Source organism: Oncorhynchus keta, chromosome 11 (genome assembly GCF_023373465.1).
Source record: "Oncorhynchus keta strain PuntledgeMale-10-30-2019 chromosome 11, Oket_V2, whole genome shotgun sequence".
NCBI classification, from domain to species: domain Eukaryota; kingdom Metazoa; phylum Chordata; class Actinopteri; order Salmoniformes; family Salmonidae; genus Oncorhynchus; species Oncorhynchus keta.
The window spans coordinates 17994634-18013886 of record NC_068431.1 but is presented as its reverse complement, the minus strand read 5'-3'; the positions used below and the strand labels follow the sequence as shown (position 1 = coordinate 18013886).

The 19253-nt window shown below is 40.8% G+C and overlaps 1 protein-coding gene and 1 long non-coding RNA gene across 5 annotated transcripts in view; both read left to right on the top strand.

The window, feature by feature from the left end:
* The window catches only part of gramd1ba (GRAM domain containing 1Ba), a 178139-nt gene that overhangs the window by 44154 nt on the left and 114732 nt on the right, over window positions 1-19253 (top strand). For 2 of the 4 annotated variants that reach the window (XM_052529647.1, XM_035779761.2), the window contains exon 1: window positions 17447-18541. The exons of the other annotated variants lie outside the window; for them this stretch is intronic. In XM_052529647.1, coding sequence (XP_052385607.1) covers window positions 18036-18541 — 506 coding nt within the window. In that variant the 5' untranslated portion in view covers window positions 17447-18035. Of the gene's footprint in view, window positions 1-17446; window positions 18542-19253 lie in introns of those variants that run through there. 4 annotated transcript variants of the gene reach the window in all.
* Window positions 4348-7936, top strand: LOC118389852 (uncharacterized). The gene is made up of 3 exons (XR_004826856.2): window positions 4348-7278; window positions 7388-7459; window positions 7653-7936. It is a non-coding gene; the product is annotated as an uncharacterized LOC118389852 (long non-coding RNA).

Below are 19253 nucleotides of genomic sequence, written 5' to 3'. Positions count from 1 at the left end.
GTTTAGCTCGATAGCTAGTTGTGAAGATCCAGCTGAAAAATGTTCCGTTTGCGGTGGGAATCCGGGGATAAATAGGTCCGTTATGCTCTGGTTAGCGTCGCGTTGTTCGAACTGGCGAGAGCTTTCCGAGCTAAAGGTTAGCTGAAGACCGCTAGCATAGCTGGTGGTTAGCTGGCTAGCTTCAGTTGAGGGGTTCCGGTTCCGAAGTAAATATAAATACTTTAGGAAAAAGTAGCTACATTGGGTGAGGCGGGTTGCAGGAGAGTATTTGGAAGCTTAGGTTTAGCAAAATGTTTTTAAAGATATGCGAATAAAAATATGTAAAACGAACGAAAAAGAGACGATATATACAGGGGACACGATACGACAGGACGACTTACTGCTACGCCATCTTGGATCCTCTGGGAGCCATCAGGTGACCAGTTGCCAGTGTAGCCGCTTACGGGTATTCTTCAACATAAATGCGTAAAACTACGTCACAATGCTGTAGACACCTTGGGGAATACGGAGAAAAAGTAATCTGGTTGATAGCCCATTCACTGCTCAATATGGACGCATTGGAACGCAGAGCTTTCAAAAGATGAGTCACTTCCGAGTTGGATTTTTCTCAGGCTTTCGCCTGAAATATCAGTTCTGTTATACTCACAGACAGTATTTTTACAGTTTTGGAAACTTTAGAGTGTTTTCTATCCTAAACTGTCAATTATATGCATATTCTAGCATCTTGTCCTGACAAAATATCCCGTTTACTACGGGAATGTTATTTTTCCAAAAATGAAAATACTGCCCCCTAGTCACAAGGTTTTAATAAGAATATTTCATTCATTCATCAGATCTAGGATGTGTTATTTTAGTGTTCCCTTTATTTTTTTGAGCAGTGTATTAATAAAGTGTACATGTGGCTTTGAATGTCCAAACTCCTATAGGTGTATTCTGAGAGGGAGAGCGATTTGACAGCCCCACAGGGGGGGCTTAAACATGACCAAATACATAACTATTTTTGACCGTATCACAAATGACACCCTATTCCCTTTAGTGGACTATGTAGGGAATAGGGTGCATGTTTGAGAAGCACTTTTGTGTCCCCAGTGGATTTCTATAGCCTGAAGTCAAGTGAGTCTTTAGTGGTACTGATGGAAATTAGAGGAGTGACATTAAAGTGTGTTTTGTGCCGTTATGTGTCATACTGATGCTCTTGTGGGGGGTTTGAGGCTTTTAACTAGGGCACAAAACACACTTTGAAAGAGGCAGTTGACATTTGGGTAAATTATGTTGAGCATTAGTCATTATGAACAAAATAATGAAATGGCTCTGAACTCCGCGGCAAAGGGAGATACAGTAGAAAGGGTCCGTCTGTAGCCAAGCTAAGATCCAAATTGAAGAAGGTCCAGACCTAGTATTCAAATGATTTCAGTTACAGTATTTCAGGGTTGGGGTCAATTCCAGTTCAATTCAGGAAGTAAACAAATTCCAATATTTTTTTCCTCATATTGAAGAAAATATTGTAATGTCAATTTACTTCCTGAATTGAAAAGGACCCCGATTACAGATGACCTTATCTGTCCTTAGAATAGCAATTATTAAAACATTGTTCAGAGACTACTGTACCTTTTTTTAAAGGGAATTTGGTCCTGTATAGTCAGTGTGCACTGGGCTGGTTGTACTCCAGTGTATTGTGAGCTGTGGAGGCAAAATGCTAATTTAAGGCAAATATTACACACCATTTATCCATTTATTTAAGAGTGTTTAGTAACACATCAGCCAAGGGCTGGAGGACTGTGGGAGGTGTTTGAAGTAAAGCATTGAATGCATCCACACTGTTGAGATGTGGTTGGTTACTCATCTTGACATGAGGAACAGGGTCTGACTGCGGAGGAAAAATGTTGTGGGGAATTGTTGATGTTTTAAGACAAGGGGGTCAAACAAATTCTTCCCCGGGGGTTGCATTCGGTCTTAAACGAGGTCCGGAGGGCCGCAGTGATTTTAAAAATATTTCTTTGACATTCAAATTTGAACAAAATAGTCCTCTATCATGATCTTTTATTTTTTCTTTGATGCTCCCTGACTCTCTAGCTTTCATTTTGGTGATTAGTAGTGAGCTGGACAGAGTCAAGAAACTGTATGAATGTAGGTCCATTATCATTTCTGCACCGTTTCCATTTGGTTTTAGTCATTTTAAAGTAAAGTACTCTAACTGTTTTGGACCCCCTCGTGGGCCAGATTCGGCCTGCAAGCCATATGTTTGACAACCCTGTTTTTGGGCAGCATGATTGTTTGATATAGGAATTTAGACACCCACACCAGTAGAAATCCACTTTTTCGAGCTGTAAGACGATAGCCAGAACTTACCCATGATGTTGCACAACGATTTAAGTTGATAAGTCATTTTAGTCAAAGAATTATATATTTGGGCTTGAAGTGACAAATCCGAAGTGCCCATTTCGTGCAAATCTGTGTGAATGCGGTGCATTTTCCTATGATATGATATATAGTGGGGCAAAAAAAGTATTTCGTCAGCCACCAATTGTGCAAGTTCTCCTACTTAAAAAGATGAGAGACCTGTAATTTTTATCATAGGTACACTTCAACTATGACAGACAAAATGAGAAAAAAATTCCAGAATCTCACATTGTAGGATTTTTAATAAATGTATTTGCAAATTATGGTGGAAAATAAGTATTTGGTCAATGACAAAAGTTTCTCAATACTTTGTTATATATATATATACCCTTTGTTGGCAATGTCAGAGGTCAAACGTTTTCTGTAAGTCTTCACAAGGTTTTTACACACTGTTGCTGGTATTTTCGCCCATTCCTACATGCAGATCATCTCTAGAGCAGTGATGTTTTGGGGCTGTTGCTGGGAAACACAGAATTTCAACTCACTCCAAAGATTTTCTATAGGGTTGAGATCTAGAGACTTGCTAGGCCACTCCAGGACCTTGAAATGCTTCTTATGAAGCCACTCCTTCGTTGCCCGGGCGGTGTGTTTGGGATCATTGTCATGCTGAAAGACCCAGCCACGTTTCATCTTTAATGCCCTTGCTGATGGAAGGAGGTTTTCATTCAAAATCTCACGATACATGGCCCCATTCATTCTTTCCTTTACACGGATCAGTCGACCTCGTCCCTTTGCAGAAAAACAGCCCCAAAGCACTTGTCACTACATTTAAATTACCCATATGCGGGACAACAGGATGGTTTTGCCAGACAGTGTGACCCTACATGAATAAAAACATTTAGTAGCATACTTTCTCAAAATTTGTACCGATAGATATCATTATAGAATATGCACAAAATACATCCACCAATTGCAACATCTGCCTATTATCTCAATACAATTTTTAATACCTTCAAACCAAGTTAGTCATACACATCTTTAAAATAGGCCATCGTCACTATCAATTGTGAATGATAATTCTTCACATTTTACCAGGGAAATGTCCAAACTGCGTCTGCATCTCAATCATTTGATCTCAAGTCAGTTTCATGGGAATATACATTTAAAGTTTCGTAAATTACTGTTTAGTGAGCAAATTAGAGCAGATCGTGTTAAACTATAAACTATAGCCTTCCTATAGTTTGTTTGAATCAAAGAACATTCTGCCTAGTGGCGCGTGCTGTTGAGTTTTTTTGCCGCATTACATTTTTTGGGGACTATTCAGCTAACCAACCTAAAATCTCATAGGAAATGTGGTGTTTTTGGTGTAAGAGTAACGTTATACTATCGTTGTCATCTTCCAAGACATTGATTCAGCTTTGCGATAACTTTACTAAACTACCACCATTGTGACAACCACCATCCGGTGTACTCTGGCAGCAATACACCCCTGTAGTCCACTACAACGACCAAACAAATTAAGCATAGCCTACTCTTGATGCAGAAGCAAGAACTGGTGAACAGTTTTCCTTGGGATTTTGACTCCTAAACACATTCTGTTATAGCCACAGACATGATATAACCAGTTTTAGAGACTTCAGTGTGTTTTCTATCCACACATACTAATCATATGCATTTACTATATTCCTTGCATGAGTAGCAGGACGTTGAAATTTTGCACGATTTTTAACAAAAACAGGAGGCTGCGAATTTCTTTACGTAGTTGTGCTGACAACAGAATCACACAAAAATGATCAATGGAAATCAAATCCAGACCTCCATGGGTTGATAAATTTGGAGTCACACTCAAAATTAAAGTGGAAAACCACACTACAGGCTGATCCAACTTTGATGTAATGTCCTTAAAACAAGTAAAAATGAGGCTCAGTAGTGTGTGTGTGTGTGTGTGTGTGTGTGTGGCCTCCACGTGCCTGTATGACCTCCCTACAACACCTGGGCATGCTGCGGGATCTCCTCTCAGACCTGGACTAAAGCATCCGCCAACTCCTGGACAGTCTGTGGTGCAACGGTGGATGGAGCGAGACATGATGCGCAATTGGATTCATTTCATGAATTTATTCACAAGTACATAGTAATATGCTCTAAAACGCTCTGGTGGCAAACCAACTTTGCTGACCTGTTTCCAATCGTCCACATGGCTGGGAGAACCTATTCACGTAAGTAAATACATTTAAAAAATCATATGTATTACTAGTTAACTAGCTACAGTGCAGGCTAACTCAAATGAGCTGCTAATGTAGCTAACTTGCTATCTGGCCAACTTTACATACTTTATAGATAGCTAGCTAAGTGAATTAAATATCACCAGATAACTAGCTTATATGAAGTTATCTTGATGTATGTATCACTGTAATAATAAAAAATAAACTACAAATGCATTTGTAGGTAGCTAGCTAACAGCCATGGAGGAGGGTGAAAGGGTATCAGCCCCAACTGTCAAAGTGAGAGAGTAGGCTATTTTGGATAGGGCAGGTACTTTTGTGTAGTTCCAGTCCATAGAAGTGAGGCCGGAGATAATAGTAACATAATATTCAGTGAGGTCTTAATTTGAGTATAATGAAGTCTATTTCTTGTGAGGTTTTCTGTCCTCAGAAACAGAGAGCTGTGAAAGCCTGTCTGCAGATGAAGAGGTCTCAATGAAGAGCAGTGGTTCTCAGTCCTGGTCCTGGGAACTCAATGGGGAGCACTTTTTTTTTTTTCCTTAGCACTGCACAGCTGACTCAAATGTTTTATTTTACCTTTATTTAACTAGGCAAGTCCATTAAGAACATATTTATATTTACAATGATGGCCTAGGGACAGTGGGTAAAATTATCAACTCATCATCAAGCTTCAAGTGATATTTATTTATTAATTTGTGATGCTATCCTTGATATGATCCTGCTATTGTCACATGGACATGTGTATGCACATGCATCTATCTATCCAATGTTATCATGATTTTTTATGAGGGATATTATACTTTAGTAGTCCACAATGACCTGGTGATGTAAAAGTCTAATAACATTATCTTCCATAATCCTACAGATGCCTTGTAACTGGATATTCCTTCAAAATGATTCCCTACAGTTATCGTGTAGGGCACTGCAAGGTTGGGTGACCAGGGCCAACTGGGACTGCCTCTTGGGGGAATTCAGGCATGTGAAGGCTACCTGTGTCCTGCATATCTTCATGAGGATGGACACGAGGACCAAGTCTGCTGATCTGTAGGATGTTTCAAGGATGGGGTCCAACAACGCAGCAAGAGAGGCAATCTGTGTGTGTGAGATCTTCACCTCCTACTTCTTCGAAGAGGGTGCTGTTCCCTGGCAACACCAGACTACACTATGCACAACCAACGGCTCTTTTAAGAGCCATCCACATTGCAATAAGAGTATTCTTCCATTTACTTAGCTATGTCAACTGCAGTTCCCAGTTTATATCCCTTTTGATTCCTACTTCTCTGGTGAGGGTGCTGCTTAGGTAAGGGTGGGATGTCTGTAAAAAAAAACTGGCTATTTTAAGTAGTAGAAAGAGGAGGAAGGGAAGTGCTACTAAGGTACACAATAGTACATTTTGGTAGATAGGTGTTCTTTGGTAAAAGGGGTAAATTGGTCATCAAAAAGAAAGGAAGACCAAGGCACTCTTCCTATAATTAATTTAAATGCCTTTATTAGTATGGCATGTTCAATAGAAACAAAGATTTTTTTTAAACCGAAGCGTTTCGGCAGCATGGCCTCCGTCAGGGAGTACAAAAAAAGGAATATAATGTCCTCTTTTGAACAGCTTTTCCAATTAGCCCTAATTGGAAGAGGGAGTGGTTACAACATTGATTAGACACACCTAGTAAGCAATACTATACACATTAAAAGGTGAAATACAGTAGCTAAGTTATCATAAAAATACAACTCCAAGCTAGAAGTATCAGAAGACTAAAAGGTAGTTCTAACCTTAAATATGACTGGGAGAAGTGTCAAGAATAAGAAGGCAATATATTCCATAGTACACTAGAACAACAACAGTCTAACCATTGCTGAGGGCAAATTAAGCTAAATGTCCACTGGATGACAGCAAATGAACCCATCACAACCCTACAGGAAGGGTGAGAAATCCATATCTTCATTTAAACCAGGGTATTTAGTGGCCTGTAGTTTGTAAATCCATATCTTCATTTAAACCAGGGTATTTAGTGGCCTGTAGTTTGTAAATCCATATCTTCATTTAAACCAGGGTATTTAGTGGCCTGTAGTTTGTAAATCCATATCTTCATTTAAACCAGGGTATTTAGTGGCCTGTAGTTTGTAAATCCATATCTTCATTTAAACCAGAGTATTGAGTGGCCTGTAGTTTGTAAATCCATATCTTCATTTAAACCAGGGTATTGAGTGGCCTGTAGTTTGTAAATCCATATCTTCATTTAAACCAGGGTATTTAGTGGCCTGTAGTTTGTAAATCCATATCTTCATTTAAACCAGGGTATTTAGTGGCCTGTAGTTTGTAAATCCATATCTTCATTTAAACCAGGGTATTTAGTGGCCTGTAGTTTGTAAATCCAAAAACTTTCCCTTTGGTTTAACTGTTTAAGATGGTTCCCTTTTCTAATAGAGGCTATTTTAAGTCACCAATATTGAAATAGTGTAGAACAATTAGACTCCTTATAACCCACACCTACACACTCATGTATCAATCAATCTGATTGATGGATTGTGTTGTGTAATATGCAGGCTCAGGTGTAGAACTGTGGCTCCTTCCACTTTCAAAGAATAAGGAAGAGGGCCAACCATGGAGAATAGTAAGACACGTCATTATTTCTATAACTACGCTATATTGTTTATTCTTGTGTTTCTGTGCATGTTTTACAGCATAAAGTACTCTGCAGCCACTTAGTGTGGACACCAGGTGAGGCCACACACACAGAATCCCATTAAACACTTTAACTACCTTATTTTCTCAATAACAGTCACTCTCCTTCACTTCATCCCTCTCCCCTTCTCCCCAAATTCTTTAGGTTATTTCAGCTGTGTTGGTGAACCCCTCCCGCATCTGAACTGGCTACAAAGAGGGCACAGCATGATCAGAGGTGAGAGGTCACTTGGTCGGGTCAACAGGAAGTATTATTAAAGAGATGCTTTACATTGAAATGGAGATGTAGTAGTCCAAGAGTTTATGATCCAAGGTCAGTTTTGCATTTCACCTTCTGATGATTATGATGACTGACAATGTTAGCATGTTTAAGCCTTGTTTTTTTAAAATTCCCTCTCTCTTGTCGCAAGGTATGTTTTGATGTGAGAGAGGATGCCAACCCCCAGTCCCGCCATCGCTACCTCACTCGCTCTTCAAATAACCTGCTTAGGAGACACCAATAGAAACACACTGTCTTCCCTGCTCCTCTGTTCTTACCTCTTTCCCTTCCACACCTCTCTCATCACCTCCTTTCTTCCTGTTTTTATAATGCACAAGATTGAACTTGTATATATAATATTACAATTATATTTATAATGCATGTATTATGTATTTATAACACTTGGATAATGAACTTCTTTCAATAAAGCGTTTCACATTCTCTACTGGTTGAAATTAAGTCTCTCATTTGATGAAATACTACACCTATCCTGTGTTTATCAGATCAATGCAGATGAAAAAAATGTGATATTGAGATGAACTGGTTTTTAGAGTATTTACATGATGCATAGGTGTAGTGTACTGTTTTTTAAGTTATATGTTTGTACATTACCAGTCAACATTTTTGACACACCTACTCATTCAAGGGTTTTTCTTTATTTTTACAATTTTCTACATTGCAGAATAAGTGAAGACATCACAACTATGAAATAACCTGTATATAGAATCATGTAGTAAACAAGAATGTGTTAAACAAATCAAAATATATTTTTATTTTAGATTGTTCAAAGTAGCCACCCGTTGCCTTGATGACAGCTTTGCACACTCTTGGCATTCTCTCAACCAGATTCATAAGGTTGTCCCCTGGAATGCATTTCAAATAACAGATGTACCTTGTTAAAAGTTGATTTGTGGAATTTCTTTCCTACTTAATGCATTTGAGCCAATCAGTTGTGTTGTGACAAGGTAGGGGTGGTATACAGAAGATAGCCCTTTTTGGTAAAAAACCAAGTGCATATTATGTCAAGAACAGCTCAAAGAACCAAAGAGAAATGAGAATCCATCATTACTTTAAGATTTGAAGGTCAGTCAATATGGAACATTTCATGCACTTTGAAAGTTTATTCAAGTGCAGTCATAAAAACCATCAAGCGCTACGATGAAACTGGCTCTCATGAGGACCGCCACAGGAAAGGAAGACCCAGAGTTACCTCTGCTGCAGAGGATAAGTTCATTAGAGTTACTAGCCTCAGAAGTTGCAGCCCATATAAATGCTTCAGAGTTCAAGTAACAGACACATCTCAACATCAACTGTTCAGAGGAGACTGTGTGAATCAGGCCTTCATGGTTGAATATTATTATTATTATAATTGCTGCAAAGAAACCACTACTAAAGGACACCAATAAGAAGAAGCAGCAACACATGGGCCAAGAAATACGAGCAATGGACATAAGACCGGTGGAAATTTGATCTCCGGTGTGTGGTTCCCACCGTGAAGCATGGAGGAGGTATTGTGGGTGTGCTTTGCTGGTGACACTGTCAGTGATTTATGTAGAATTCAGGGCATACTTAAGCAGCATGGCTACCATAGCATTCTGCAGCGATACGCCATCCCATTTGTTTTTCAACAGGACAATGACCCAACACACCTCCAGGCTGTGTAAGGGCTATTTGACCATAAAGGAGCGTGATGGAGCGCTGCATCAGATGACTTGGCCTCCACAATCACCCAACCTCAACCCAATTCAAATGTTTGGGATGAGTTGGACCGCAGAGTGAATGAAAAGCAGCCAACAAGTGGTCAGCATATGTGGGAACTCCTTCAAGACTGTTGGAAATGCATTGCAGGTGAAGCTGGTTGAGAGAATGCAAAGCTGTCAAGGCAAAGGGTGGCTACTTTGAAGAATGTCAAATATAAAATATATTTTGATTTGTTTAACACTTAAAAAAATTTTTTAACACATGATTCCATGTGTTATTTCATAGTTTTGATGTCTTCACTATTATTCTACAATGTAGAAAAACCCTTGAATGAGTAGGTGTGTCCAAACCTTTGACTGGTACTGTATATATGTATTACAAATCAGCCTAACTAGTTAAATCATGTTTCTAGTCTATTCTAGTCCTGGGACAACCATTGATGTCCCAGGACCAGGATTGGTAAACACTGTTGAAGTGTATAATTTGTATATATACATGCAGACAGAGCATCATTCAAAGACTGGAATTTTATACCCCTGGTATTGGATATGACTGAAAAAGAATCTCATGTGCAGTTCAGGTATGAATGTCTCTTTATTAGGTTTTGGCCTTTCTAGGGAGTTTTTCCTAGCCATCGTGCTTCTACACCTGCATTGCTTGCTGTTTGTGGTTTTAGGCTGGGTTTCTGTACAGCACTTTGAGATATCAGCTGATGTAAGAAGGGGCTATATAAATACATTTGATTGATTAATTGGGAACCACATGTATATATGACTTGCATCCTTGGTACAAAATTATATTATATTCTACTCAATCCATAGGCTTCGTTGAAGTTGATACAACTGGCTATGATAACTGAGGTTCTGTAGCTAGGTTCTGAACTAATATGTATACCAAACGTTTTAGGGTCCATACACAGATCGGCTACATGGCTAGCTACACGTCCATAGGCATATAGGTATTTTTATCCTCCACTGTGCAATAAGCAAGAAAATAGTTGGCTAGCTACGTTACTTCAGCTGCATTGCATGGCAAAAATCAGCAAGGCAAGCCTACAAAATTGTACATTCAATTTGCAGTTAAAGCTTTACTTTAGCTAACTAGACTCTTTACATCCACTGTTTCATAAGATGACAGCCTGGTTTGCTGGTTGTTTCAGGAGTCCCTAAAACATTAAACAACCAGAATTACAATTTCTAACTCATGTCACAACACACATAAAGCTAGACAGCTAGGTGGCTAATTTTAGCTAGTCAGCTAGCTTGCTAAATAAGGATTTTCGTAATAAACTTTATGACAAAACTATGCATAATTGTTTGTCTTTACATGAACTACCATTCCTCTCAACTGTACTTTTTTTTGCCTGATTCGTTATGATATAATTACTTACATTTGCTTCCATCCTAGTATTTTTGTCAGCCATATTTGCTGAAGGGTCGCATAGCGTCAAAATCGTCATGGGAACCACTCGAAATGATTGGTCGCCACTGGTGATTTGCATAAAGTAGGGAAATTTTTACATTTTTTGGCATGTTCGTGCTGCCCAATGGTCCCTGCTCTTACATTTACATTTACATTTAAGTCATTTAGCAGACGCTCTTATCCAGAGCGACTTACAAATTGGTGCATACACCTTATGACAACCAGTGGAACAGCCACTTGCATCTAAATCTTGTCTTCTCACTGCTTTCCTTCCATTGAAAATGAATGGGAAGTGGTGTTTCACCACGCGGCACCGCGTGCTAGTGTACACGGGGCATTAGGCTACCACATCCTTATGATATATTTTCATAAGCGCAACATGACTGCAAGAGACAGGTTGGAATGTCTGACTGATATACGGGGCAAATTGCTTTTTTTTCCTAAATTGGTGGTGGTTGAATTTGTTGGGATTGGTTGTTTGGTTTGATTGTTTGGTTGTGGGACAAAAGGCCAAATTTCCCGACTGACAGCACAATTCGGGACATGTGGTCACCCTACTTGCCAGTAAAGATGCCTTCAGAATGACATCACAACTCATTGTGTCATTGCCAGGCTGACGTGTGGCGAGGTTGGAATCTGAAAATAATTTGTGAATGTGTCCGAAATGGCACCCTTATTACCTTTATAGTGCACTACTTTTAACCAGGGTCCATAGCGTGCCATTTAGGACGTAATTGTGTTTCACCCCCAAGTCATGTAACTAACCAACCCATTCTGTCAATCACAATAACCTCAATATGGACATTAATGGTCTGGCTCTAGGCTCTTTTATAATGGGCTTTTTTTATTCAAGCCTGAATGCAAATGCAAAAATTATAGATGAAAGGGAATAGGAGGAAAATAGTTAAAGAGAGCAACTATCCACAGCTGTTATGATACTGTAGGCTATCTACAAAATTAGAAACATCTTACTGGCCTTCCTTTCTCCATGAGAAACTGATGATTAGATCTCATTATAGGCCTACACCGTGAAGCATAATAGGCTATGATGAACAACATCTGACAATGAGACTTTTGACTGTGCTGGACTCTCAATGTAAAAAATGTGTTTAATCATTTCTAGTGTTCAGTCTATTTAAGGCTGTATTTTGTGATTTGAGATAATAGGCATAGATAAAGGATTGGAGAGAGATTATGATATGAAAAGGTAGAATTTTGATGGGGTGTATCGCAAAGGTCTCTGAGATCATGGTGTGAATAAGTACGAGGCCAAATGAAATTGATAACTGTTTGCGGACTTGTCACCTTCTCACTTAGCGTTAACCGTTCAGGCACGAAATGCAACCGGACACAGCTAAGACCTTCTTCCGAAAAGCGTAGCCTTCTCGGAACATTCAAACTGAAAGGCCATTCTGATTGAATGAAGGATGTGTCAATCGAATACTGCCTGTTGGCCTATGTGCAGGAAATAAAGTTGACAAAAGAATAAATTACAAATTATTTCTGAGATACGTTTGATAAATAGTGATTGATAGAACAAGCTAAGTTTTTTTTGTTTGTTAACTTCCCCCCCAAGGCTGTGCGTGGACACATCTTAACGAAAGGAAATACATTGTGAAAGTACGTGGTCTATTGCTGTGACAAAGTTTACAAGGTGTAGTTTGACAGCTGGCTACTTTTTCAACAAATCATGCCTGGGTCTGAAAAGGTAGGGATACGGATAGCAGCCTAATTGTTTGCTGAAACATTACATTTTGGTGTTTTGAAAAATGTTGCAATATTTACATTGACATAACATTACATTTTGGTGTTTTGAAAAACGTTCTAATATTTACATTGTCATATCGTGGGGACTAGTGCAGCTTTTCTCCGCTGGGTTTGTATGAAATCATTGCCACGTAATAACTCATTTATTTGACATTCTTTGTCCTATTTTACTTTTAATGCATTGCTGTGATATAGCCTACAGCGATACGGAGTAGTCGTATTGCACGTTCAGATATGAATTCATAAGGACATTGGCAAATGCGTGTAGTTACGGTATGACAATGCGTGACATGGGGCACTACACAGTTTTGTCATAGCATTGACACGTTCTTGTGGAATTGTCAAATTAGAAAATGTCACCTATTAACATTTTGAATGGGTCCTGCAGTTTCAGATTAGGATGTTAGGCGATGTAACTTCTTCAGAGAGTACAATTCCTGAAATAAGACAAACACTCATTTGCCAAACCAAGTTGGCCTTGGACATTTATAACAGTTTGACAGTTCTACACAATACATAGGCAGCCCGATTATGATACTTTTCCACTAAAATGTTCTTTTGACCAATCACATCAAAATATTTTTCAGAGCTGATCCAATGTTAAAAGCTGTGTGTGTGCGTGCATGAAAGAGATTGTGTGAAAGGTCATATGAGGTAAATTAATTTTATAGTAATCAGATTGCAGCCAAATGTTACATTCCTCAGTTTTAACCACATCCTGTGATCACAGGACTGGATGTTGTTGCACCGCAGACTAATATGAACTTGAAACATTATATTCAAGCTCTTTTCAACATCATATATTAATGCTGAATCTGTAAGTAGCCTGGAATCTGTATTGAACACAATTCAAACAACGTCCATATAAGCAGGTCTCCATTAGCCTGGAGGTTAAGAGCATTGGGCCAGTAACCAACCGAAAGGTCACTGGTTCGATTCCCAGAGGCAGTTCTGCCCTTGAGCAAGTCAGTTCACCCAACAACAACTGCTCCCTGGGTACCGATGTCGTTTCAGAGGAGTTGGGATAAATGTGGAAGACACATTTCAGTTGAATGCATTGTTGGTCAACTGACTTTCTTCCTTAGAGGGGAAACACATTGAAAATAAATAACTGGTCACCTACCACACTTCCCTCTGCTTTCTTTGTCTATTGAGACAGCGAAAGAGAGACAGACCTGTTTTTCACTTATTGGTCTTCATGTCTTAAAGTAATACACCTGTCAGTGTATTTCTTAAAGTAATGATATAAAAATATAAATATAAAAAATATCAGAATTGGGCTGACTGTGTAAACACAGCGTTTAGTGGGACTATAATGCATGTCTGATGGTAGAATGGCAGGTCTCCATTCAGTTGTGGAGAGAAGTTCTTTGACATTTAAAGTACCAATCAAAGGTTTGGACACACCTACTCATTCCAGGGTTTCTTTTTGTGTACTGTTTTCTACATTGTAGAATAACAGTGAAGACATCAAAACTATGAAATCATGTAGTATCCAAAAAAGTGTTAAACAAATCAAAATATATTTTATATTTGACATTCTTCAAAGTAGCCACCCTTTGCCTTTACAGCTTTGCATATGCTTGGCATTCTCTCAACCAGCTTCACTCGGAATGCTTTTCTAACAGTCTTGAAGGAGTTCCCACATATGCTGAGCACTTGTTGGATGCTTTTCCTTCACTCTGCAGTCCAACTTATCCCAAACCATCTCAATTGGGTTGAGGTTGGGTGATTGTGCAGGCCAGGTCATCTGATGCAGAACTATATCACTCTCCTTTTTGGTCAAATAGCCCTTACACAGCCTGGAAGTGTGTTGGGTCATTGTCCTGTTGAAAAGCAAATTATAGTCCCACTAAACGCAAACCCGATGGGATGGCGTATCGCTGCAGAATGCTGTGGTAGCCATGCTGGTTAAGTGTGCCTTGAATTCTAAATGAATCACTGACAGTGTCACCAGCAAAGCACCATCACACCACCTCCTCCATGCTTTATGGTGGGAACCACACATGGGGAAATCATCCGTTCACCTACTCTGCATCTCACAAAGACATGGCAGTTGGAACCAAAAATCTCAAATTTGGATTTCCATTCCATAATGTCCATTGCTCGTGTTTCTTGGCCCAAGCAAGTCTCTTCATCTTATTGGTGTCCTTTAGTAGTGGTTTCTTTTCAGCAATTCGACCATGAAGGCCTGATTCACGCAGTCTCCTCTGAACAGTTGATGTTGAGATGTGTCTGTTACTTCAATTATGTGGAGCATTTATTTTGGCTGTCATTTCTGCAGCAGAGGTAACTCTGGGTCTTTAATTTGCTGTGAGGGTCCTCATGAGAGTCCGTTTCATCGTAGCGCTTGATGGTTTTTACGACTGCACTTGAAGAAACTTTCAACGTGCATGAAGTGGTCTTGAAATGTTCCGGATGGACTGACCTTCATGTCTTAAAGTAATGATGGACTGTCGTTTCTCTTTGCTATTTGAGCTGTTCTTGACCATAATATTTTTACCAAAAAGGGCTGTCTTCTGTAAAGCACCCCTACCTTGTCACAACACAACTGATTGGCTCAGCGTAGCCTAGTGGTTAGAGCGTTGGACTAGTAACCGGAAGGTTGCGAGTTCAAACCCCCGAGCTGACAAGGTACAAATCTGTCGTTCTGCCCCTGAACAGGCAGTTAACCCACTGTTCCCAGGCCGTCATTGAAAATAAGAATATGTTCTTAACTGACTTGCCTGGTTAAATAAAGGTAAAATTAAAATTAAAAATGCATTAAGAAGGAAAGAAATTTAACAAGGAACACCTGTTATTTGAAATGCATTCAAGGTGACTACCTCATGAATATGGTTGAGAGAATGCCAAGAGTGTGCAAAGCTATCATCGTGGCATAGGGTGGCTACTTTGAAGAATTTCAAATATTAAATATATTTGGTTTATTTAACTTTTTTTTGGTTACTAAACGTCCTCTCACTGTCAACTGTGTTTATTTTCAGCAAACTTAACATGTGTAAATATTGCCTACCATTTGTAAGCTGTTAGGGTCTTAACAACCGTTCCACAGGTGCATGTTCATTAATTGTTTTATGGTTCATTGAACAAGCATGGGAAACAAATCATACAAATCTAATTAACTTCACAGATCTTCATTGTAAAGGGTTTAAACACTATCTTTGAAAGACAGGGTCCTGAAAAAGGGCCGTATCTTTTATTTGCTGAGTTTGTTATTTCAAACTTTTGACTTGTACAGTATCTAATCTGCCATGTACCAAAGGCTTTATACAGAGTGAGTTTTTAACAGTGCTTTACGAGTTAAACACAACTGGCATGATCAGAATGAAAAGTGGATACAGAAAATATGGGAAAGAAAATGTATTATCTGACTTCTATGGAAATCTGAAAGCTGGGAATTTTGGAGCTGGAGTTTATCATCCACATATTGAATTGGCTGTTTGTCTGTCATCATCTGATGTGAATGGCATCCCCAATCTGTTTTGGCCTTAATCTCAAGAGAAATAGTAGGATGATGGATGGTGGCTCACTCAATTCAAAGTTGCGTTCCAAATGGCACCCTATTCCCTACATAGTTCGTCACTCTTGACCAGGGAGAGAGAGAGAGAGTATAGCGATGCCATTTGGGTTGCAGACAGAAATTTGCCTCCCATTAGGGCAATCAACAGTTATTTTCTCTGAATTAGCTCCCTGCTGGGAAGGAGATGAAACCAATCAGAATATCACTTCCCTGCTCCCTCTGTGTGTTTCTCTCTCTCTCTCTCTCTCTCTCTCTCTCTCTGTGTCTCTGTCTCTGTCTGTCTCTCTCTGTCTCCCTCTGTCTCTCTCTGTCTCTTTCTCTTTCTCTCTGTCTCTCAGTCTCTCTGTCTCTCTCTCAATTCAATTCAAGGGCTTTATTGGCATGGGAAACATGTGTTAACATTGCCAAAGCAAGTGAGGTAGATAATATATAAAGTGAAATAAACAATAAAAATGAACAGTAAACATTACACATACAGAAGTTTCAAAACAAAAAAGATATTACAAATGTCATATTATGTATATATACAGTGTTGTAGCAATGTACAAATGGTTAAAGTACACAAGGGAAAATAAATAAGCCTCTCTCTCTCTCTTTTGCTGTGTGTCTCTCGCTCTCTCTCTCGCTGTGTGTGTCTCTCTCTCTCTCTCGCTGTGTGTGTGTCTCTCGCTCTCGCTGTGTGTGTCTCTTGCTCTCGCTGTGTGTGTCTCTCGCTCTCTCTCTCTTTCTCTCGCTGTGTGTCTCGCTCTCTCTAGCTGTGTCTCTCGCTCTCTCTTGCTGTGTCTCGCTCTCTCTAGCTGTGCGTCTCTCGCTCTCTCTCTCTTTCTCTCGCTGTGTGTCTCTCGCGCTCTCTCTCTGTGTGTCTCGCTCTCTCTTGCTCTCGCTGTGTGTGTCTCTCGCGCGCTGTGTGTGTCGCGCTCTCTCTCTCTCGCTGTGTGTGTGTGTGTCTCTCGCTCTCGCTGTGTGTGTGTGTCTCTCGCTCTCTCTCTCTTTCTCTCGCTGTGTGTCTCTCTCTCGCTGTGTGTCTCGCTCTCTCTAGCTGTGTCTCTCTCTCTCTCTTGCTGTGTCTCGCTCTCTCTAGCTGTGCGTCTCTCGCTCTCTCTCTTTCTCTCGCTGTGTGTCTCTCGCGCTCTCTCTCTGTGTGTCTCGCTCTCTCTTGCTCTCGCTGTGTGTGTCTCTCGCGCTGTGTGTGTCGCTCTCGCTGTGTGTCTCTCTCGCTCTCGCTGTGTCTCTCTCGCTCTCTCTCTCTTGCTGTGTGTGTCTCTCTCTCTCTCTCGCTGTGTGTGTCTCTCTCTCTCTCTCTCTCTCTCACTGTGTCTCTCTCTCGCTGTGTGTCTCTCTCGCTCTCGCTCTCTCTCTCTCTCTCTCTCTCTCTCTCTCTCTATTTGTCTCTCGCTCTCGCTCTCCCTCTCGCTGTGTGTGTGTCTCTGTGTCATTGTGTAATTGTGACTGGTGCTGTGAATATCTACATGCATGTGGCTACACCGTACTTAGCATACGGTATCCTTTAATTTTCCTCTGACTTTTAGGCCATGGCTGTGATACCAGGGACTAGAGCAAGGGGGCGCTGAAAAGCACTCATCTTAATGGGCTACTGACACCAAGTGGCGGCTGGATCAGAAATTCTCGAGACCTCGGCCCATAGAGCAAGTCATCAGGACGAGTAATGACACAAGAAGATGCCATAGAGCTTTTGCATCCAAACCGTCTACTTGGAAGAATTTGTGTAACATTAAACCTCCATTTGTCAGCTCAAAATGAGATACCTCATGGAACACAGTACTTAGATAGAGCCTCATGCCAGATGTCGCTGATCACTAGTGAAGGCAGAGATTCTGCTCTTTCTAGTCTCATTGGAGAGGACAGACAGTAGGACTGGATTGGCGAGGCCATTGCTCATCAGGACCACTGAGGAACTGCCCTGATCTCTGTCACACAATAACAAGGTAGAGTTACAACCTTGACCAAGTCCTGATTCTGTATACTCCCTATCACTCTGGACAAAACAGTTCAAAGGTCTCTCCACCTACACTACTGCACTCCCCGCAGCATTCCTGCAAGACATCCGTTCCCTCTCCCTCTCTATCAGCCTCCCTGGATAGAGGGTGCCCCTCGGCTGCTTTTATGAGCCAGTTGTTGGTGGGACAGAAGATCATGTCTGAGAACCTTCGGCTCCCCTCCTTCCAGGTGCAGGCCCCCGGCGACTGGGAGACCCAGGATGGCGACCCAGGATTGGGAGCCTCCGCCTCGGGAGACAAAGTTGAGGTACCCACCGGGGATGGTGACCCTTCCGCCCTCTCCGGTTCCGCCACTCCGTCCCTCCGCCGCAAGCGCTTCAAGATGCGACGCATGAAGAACGTGCAGAGCGAGAGCAGTGTGACCCCGGCTGTGTCTGTGGCGGCTGCCACGAGGTCAGAGGTCATGAGTAAGGGCCATGGGTCACGCTCCTTCTCAGGGGCCATGGAGTACCTTCAGCTGCCGTCCATCGAGATAACGCCAATCAGTGACGAGGACGCGGCAGCCACCTGGTCCAACTGCTCCACACCCAGCGCTTCGCCGCGACGCAAGCGCTTCCTGCTACGCCGATGGCTGAACGTGCGAGAGAGGAAGGAGCACAGCAGTGAGAGCAGGTCTGTATAGAAGCTCCATTTGAAGTTACCTCTAGGATTAGCTTCCCCTCCCCAATCCTAACCTTAACCATTAGTGGGAAAAATGCAAAATTGACCTAAGATCAGGAACTAGAGGAAACATCAACCTACTGCCAGGCAATCACATAACAAATGAGGGTAGTCCCCAAGTGTTATTAATGTATACAGAAAGAGTAGGTTACCCATTAAGTGTTGTATATAAAGTCGGGCAATCTTACTATTTTTAAGGCATTCTCAAGCATCAAAGTTTAGTCGGAAGTTGGAACCATGTAGAAGTGGAACCATAGAACAAAACAGTCTCTGTATGACCAGAAAATGTATAATTACACACTAAGTGAAAGGTATGATTAGAGTTGGAGTTGCCTTTGTCCATATCATTTTCTATCACTTTATGAATACAAGCCCTGGTCTGTAGAGTTGCTGGGATGTAGTTTGTTTTTGTCTTTGTGTATGAGATTGGTCCTGAAAAAATCTGTTCTGTAAAAAATGTCACACCCACCTACTTTTATCAAAGAGAAATATAGTTTGTTGATTTAAACGACCTTTATCACTTTTCACTCGAACAAGCCCTTAATAGGGATTAGTGACACGAAAGGTCAGAGTGCAAATAGTGTTTCAAGTCCTCAGTGGGCCCCTTTGTTTTTTGTTCATTGAAACTCCATCCCAGGTTTCTGTGATCTAGTAGACTTCGTTT